Source organism: Lactuca saligna, chromosome 1 (genome assembly GCF_052625555.1).
Source record: "Lactuca saligna cultivar CGN05327 chromosome 1, ASM5262555v1, whole genome shotgun sequence".
Lineage (NCBI taxonomy): Eukaryota > Viridiplantae > Streptophyta > Magnoliopsida > Asterales > Asteraceae > Lactuca > Lactuca saligna.
The window spans coordinates 91,298,178-91,305,126 of NC_136417.1; the positions used below are offsets into that span (position 1 = coordinate 91,298,178).

The following is a 6,949-nucleotide window of genomic DNA, read 5'->3' on the forward strand; positions in this document are numbered from 1 at the left end:
CAAGTCTTTTAATAATCTCGGATAATATACAAAGATTTCTTCTATATTATAAGTCAAATGGTTAATATAAAACAAGTGGGTATTTCCCATCAAGTCTTTTAATAACCAGATAATATACAACGAATTCCAAGTCTACGAATTCCAAGTCTTTAAAAATTCAATATAATACAAAAGGAAAACAAATATAACTTTGAAATTGCTATGTATATATAGATGAAGGGATGGGGAAGAATGGATTCATACATTCAATTTGAAAAGGTAAGATTAATACAAAGTGTTGTTATAAATCGTTTATGAGATATTTTTCCATGAACCTTTTAGCTACGGATAATTTCTTGTGAAAAAATCTCCAAAAGAGCAGGTCAAAATCCGAATCATAATAGATTCGAGTTTCTTTAATGCGTTTTGCTTTTTAAAAGCTTATTATTATGTGACACGAACCTAACTCTTTATTGTGTTTCTGATTAATGTACATGCTGGAAAATAGGACATACACAAGAACAAGAGATCAACCTCAAAATAAACGGCAAGTCTTCAACTCAAATATTGTATTAAGTAACTTTTTTCTGCTAACCAACACTCTCCGGTGAACTCCACGAATTTTTTCTTATGAATTTAAAATAAAATACCGACTTAAGAAATTAGTCGGTCTTGTAGAAGTTCATTTGCAACATAAAAAAAAAATTTGTAAAAAATTCGTACTTTTAATATGTGCAATTTTTTTTTTGTGATTTTTTTTTTCTCAAATGCATTTTTATACGACCGATTTAATGTATTAAGTAACTTTAAAAAAATGAAAAAATTCGTTGAAAAATATGAGTTCGCAAAAAGATCCTGACCATATATATATATATATATATATATATATATATATATATATATATATATATATATATATATATATATATATATATATATATATATATATAACCATAATTAACCAAGAAATCAAGAGAATAATTTGTTTAGTAATTTCAATACGTTTAACCTTACAAAAATATCATCATTTTCATGCATTCTTACAAATTCTTATTTATTTTTGTTCTTACACATCGTTTTTTACACATTTTTATTCTGACAGAATACGACTCAATAAATATACTGACAAAATGAGAATAACAAAAAAAAATGCATAATAACCTTATAGAGGATTTAATTATGTAAGATTCAAAGTGTTTATACTATCAAACGACATATTTTATTTATCATTTTCACATAATAGCATTGTCTACACGTCCGCACAATAGATGTCAATCAACATTTGAACCTAGCTATATATATATATATATATATATATATATATATATATATATATATATATATATATATATATATATATATATATATATATATATATATATATATATATATATATATATGGGAAAAGTGAATATACATTTAATGGTATATAAACTTAGGTACCCAAACCCACCTTAATATGTTTTTTTTTATATATTCATTATAATGTTCTTAAATTTCAACTCATAACTTGATTTACTTGAAAGATTTTTGAAATTTCACTATTATCTTCTTCTTACATCATATCTTATTGTTCAACTACTACTCGGCTATATATATTATAATTGAAAATGAAAATTATGTAGGAGGAAGATAAGTGTGAAATTTATGAAAATCATGGAAGTAAAAAAAAAATTTGTAAAAAATACGTACTTTTAATATGTGCAATTTTTTTTTTGTGATTTTTTTTCTCGAATGCATTTTTATACGACCGATTTAATGTATTAAGTAACTTTAAAAAAATGAAAAAATTCGTTGAAAAATATGAGTTCGCAAAAAGATCCTGACCATATATATATATATATATATATATATATATATATATATATATATATATATATATATATATATATATAACCATAATTAACCAAGAAATCAAGAGAATAATTTGTTTAGTAATGTCAATACGTTTAAGCTTACAAAAATATCATCATTTTCATACATTCTTATAAATTCTTATTTATTTTTGTTCTCACACATCGTTTTTTACACATTTTTATTCTGACAGAATACGACTCAATAAATATACTGACAAAATGAGAATAACAAAAAAAAATGCATAATAACCTTATAGAGGATTTAATTATGTAAGATTCAAAGTGTTTATACTATCAAACGACATATTTTATTTATCATTTTCACAGAATATCATTGTCTACACGTTCGCACAATAGATGTCAATCAACATTTGAACCTAGCTATATATATATATATATATATATATATATATATATATATATATATATATATATATATATATATATATATATATATATATATATATATATATATATATATGGGAAAAGTGAATATACATTTAATGGTATATAAACTTAGGTACCCAAACCCACCTTAATATGTTTTTTTTATATATTCATTATAATGTTCTTAAACTTCAACTCATAACTTGATTTACTTGAAAGATTTTTGAAATTTCACTATTATCTTCTTTTTACATCATATCTTATTGTTGAACTACTACTCGGCTATATATATTATAGTTGAAAATGAAAATTATGTAGGAGGAAGATAAGTGTGAAATTTATGAAAATCATGGAAGTAAATCAAGTTAGAAGTTGAATTATAAGAACATTAGACAATTACATTGCATATATATACCCTTAAGGATATATTCATTTTTTCATATATATATATATATATATATATATATATATATATATATATATATATATATATATATATATATATATATATATATATATAAAAAGTAGGTCCAGTTGAGATTCTGAAAAAAATAAAGATCATTAGATTAAACCTCAGTCGCATATTTCTTATTACCGCTCTTGCGCTTCGGCATACAGGCGCGACAGAAAAATTATAATCATAAATTGTTATTCAGTCGTCCGTTACTTTTTCCCCCGTAAACCTTCCTCACCACCACCACCTCCATTGCCACCAACCAACATAATCATATATAATTACTCAATCTATGTAAAGATACATATATGTATAATCATTTATAATTAGGCATGTATGTATAAACATATATAATAATATATGTTTATATCTCTCTCTTATATAATCATTTGTGATTAAGCGTACTCTTTTCCTGTCGGTACGCTACAATATTAGTACGACAAATAAGAAATATGTATAAACATGTATAATAATTATCAAGATCTCTAGTTTTTTTAGAATCTCAAGTGAACTGTCCTCTCTCTCTCTCTCTCTCTCTCTCTCTCTCTCTATATATATATATATATATATATATATATATATATATATATATATATATATATATATATATATATATATATATATATATATATATATATATATATATATATATATCTGTGTGTGTGTGTGTTCCGTTGAGATTTAGAAAATATAAAGATATTGAGATTGAACCTCAGTCATATATTTCTCATTTGCTGTACTAGCACAGCGACATATCACCACGATGAGAGAGTTATAACCATAAATGATTATTTTGCGATACTTTTTCCTTTTCTCTCATCACCTTCCCCATCATCACGTCCATCGCCGCCACCACCACTAACACCACCTCTACCAGTAAATCACCTCACAACTGCAACCGCCGACACCTATACCACCACTACCTCTGTCACCACCACTTCCTCTGCCAACAACTACCATAATCATATATGAATATTTAATCTGTTACTAAATAGACATGTATATATGATCATTTATGTTCTGACATATGTGTATAAACATGTGTCGTCATATATGATCATACCTCTCTATCATATATTCATTTATTACTAGGGATACCCTGCTATTACCGACACGCTGGAGCGTTAGAGCGGCTAATATGTAATATGTTTTTGATGTTGAATATCATGATCTCTATTTCTTTAGAATATCAAGTGAACTATTCTCTCTCTCTCTCTCTCTCTCTCTCTCTATATATATATATATATATATATATATATATATATATATATATATATATATATATATATATATATAATGTACAATATTTAGGTAAAGCAACATGAAATTCGTAAACTAATTGCTTGATAATACAAATTAAAGTAGAAGCTTTGATAAAAAAATATGTGATTATCTATTAGTCATGTGTCGTGAATAATTGAAGCAAATATGTCTTTATTGAACTTGAACAACACTTCGTTATCTTATTAATTTTGTTTTCCACTAGAAAAAAGTCAAATTAGGACTATAATGTGTGGGCATTTATCATAATCAAGATTGTTTGAGGCCTTTCATAAATTTTAAAATTAAGAAAAAAATAGTGTTTAATTAAACAATGCATAGAAATTGTTAATTTAAATAACATTTATTTGAGAAAGTAACTTAAATAACTTCTAAAAAAAATAAATAAATAAAAGAACCATCCATATATTTTTTGAAATTATTGTTTGTTTACTATTATTATTGAAAGGTAGTTATTTTGCGCACATACATTTAGTTTTGAAGAGTTAGATGAGCATAATTATCAAAATGAATAACCATTATGTTTCAAATGCAGGTTTTACCAGTCATGAATAGAAAAGCTGTTGCGGCTATTGGTATTGACCTTGGAACAACATATTCTTGTGTGGGTGTTTGGCAAAATGACCAAGTTGAGATCATATCCAATGATCAAGGAAATAGGACAATGCCATCTTGTGTTGCTTTCACGAATTGCGGACGCCTAATAGGTGAAGGTGCTAAGAACCAGACTGCTATGAACCCTACCAACACCATTTATGGTTTGCCTTTTAATTCATTTCATCCTTTGTTTTAAGCTCTTAGAATTCATAAAATTGCTATTCTTCAATGATTAATATAAACTTGGTGGATTTTCAGATGCAAAAAGATTGATTGGAAGGAGATTCAATGATGCGAAACTTCAGGAGGACATTAAGTTATGGCCTTTCAAAGTCATAAAAGGAACTAGCAACATTCCGAAGATTGTAGTTTCATACAATGGTGAAGAGAAGGAGTTTTCTGCAGAGGAGATTTCATCCATGGTTCTTATTAAATTGAAAGAAGCTGCAGAGAAATTCCTTGGTAAAATTATACGTGATGCAGTCATCACGGTACCAGCTTATTTTGATGATTCCCAACGCCAAGCAACAAAGGATGCTGGTCATGTTGCTGGACTTAATGTTCTACAGATAATTAATGAGCCAACCTCGGCAGCAATCGCATATGGATTAGACATGAGAAATAATATAACTCGTCAAATAAATGTGCTTATCTTTGATTTGGGTGGTGGTACCTTCGATGTCTCTCTTGTCACCATTGATAAGAATAGTACGATAACAGTTAAGGCTGTTGCCGGTGACACTCACTTAGGTGGTCAGGACTTTGATAGCACGATGGTTGACTATTTTGTGGAACAATTCAAGAGAAAGCATACGATAGACATCAGTGTGAATAAAAAAGCACTATCTCGGTTGAGGGTAGCTTGTGAAAAAGCAAAAAGAGTTCTCTCTTCAATTATTGATACTACTATTGATATCGACAGCTTGCATGATGGTGTTGATTTTTCTATGAGAATATCTCGTGCAAAGTTTGAAAAGCTTAATGAAGACTTCTTTAGTAAGTGTATAGAGATGGTGGAAAAATGTTTGGGTGATGCACAAATGAATAAAAAAGATATAGATGAGATAGTATTAGTTGGTGGGTCAACCAGGATACCCAAGGTACAACAAATGTTGAAAGACTTCTTCCAAGGAAAAGAGCTTTCTAAGAAAATCCATGCTGATGAGGCAGTTGCATATGGTGCAACAGTTCTTGCTGGAAAATTAACAGGATGTACCGGTAAAAGAGTTAAGAACTTAGTGTTGATAGATGTTGTGCCTCTGTCACTTGGTACAGATTTGCATGATGGCTCTATGTCTGTTATAATTAAAAGAAATTCCCCAATACCAATCAAGAATGAAAAAACTTATGTGACTATTAAGGATGACCAAAAGATTATCGGTTGCAATATCTATCAGGGTGAGAGAAGTAGGGCGGTAGATAATAATTGGTTGGGAAAATTCGATGTTGCAGTTCCACCTGCGCCAAAGGGCAAGTCAAAGATAAGAGTGGCCTTTTCCATTGATGCTAATGGTATTTTAAATTGCTCGGGAGTAGAGTTAACAACTGGCCTAAAAAGAGGGCTTATAGTTACCAATTACAAGGAAAGGCTTACAACGCAAGATATCGAAAAAATGCTTGATGATGCTCATAAGTACAAATTACAAGACGAGGAGTACAAGAAGAAGACTTTTGTACGTAATGCATTGGAGGGCTACATTGACGATGTGAAAAGCAAAATCAAGAAAATAGGAAAAAATACTAAGATGATTCATAAGAAAGACATGGAAATAATGGAAATCGCCATAGAAAAAGCAAGTAAAATTCTTAATGAAAGCCAACTTGATGATTCTGATGAGTATGAAAAGGCACTTAATCAGTTGGAAAAGGTATGTCTGCCAATCATCGCCAAACTTGTTTAAACAACATTTGGTTAATCGTGATGAAAAATTAGTTGGAGTGTCAGCTACTATAAATTATGTGCTATAGTTTGTATTTTTCAATAACTGTTTACATTTAAGTGTTGGATTGATATTACGTGCGAGTGAAGAATCAAATGATTTTGATAATATTTCTACTATGTATTGTCAATAAATATATTTCTCCTTTTTGAAGTGTGTCTGACATAAGAACCGTCGATGATATTTTGCAAAAAATCAATGATTGAATTATCCCTAGGACAAGTAGTCCCCATTGGAACTTTTAGTTGTAGCAAAAGAGATACCAAAAAGTTGTCTTCAAATATGGTAAAAGAACATTATTTACTAAACATTATGGCAACAATTTAGTTCATCTTAATAGCAATGGAAAATTCTATCATTTGTTTGTGTTAATCCCTCACAACATTTTCATTTTTTTGATTTGTGAATGTTTTATGGATGGTTTGTTTCTATATCTGCTAAAAGAATGGGCATAA

The 6,949-nt window shown here is 28.3% G+C and overlaps 1 protein-coding gene across 2 annotated transcripts; it reads left to right on the top strand.

Moving 5' to 3' along the window:
• Positions 1 to 215: 215 nt before the first annotated feature.
• On the top strand, positions 216 to 6,572 carry LOC145000142 (heat shock cognate 70 kDa protein-like). 2 transcript variants are annotated; one of them, XM_078959315.1, is made up of 4 exons: positions 216 to 258; positions 488 to 526; positions 4,493 to 4,715; positions 4,813 to 6,572. In XM_078959315.1, exons 3-4 carry the CDS (start codon positions 4,505 to 4,507, stop codon positions 6,453 to 6,455), a joined length of 1,854 nt encoding a protein of 617 aa, XP_078815441.1. In that variant the 5' UTR covers positions 216 to 258; positions 488 to 526; positions 4,493 to 4,504; the 3' UTR covers positions 6,456 to 6,572. The 2 variants fall into 2 exon arrangements, with proteins under 2 accessions (XP_078815441.1, XP_078815447.1); XM_078959321.1 differs by having other exon boundaries at positions 257 to 361.
• The last annotated feature ends 377 nt before the right edge of the window (positions 6,573 to 6,949 follow it).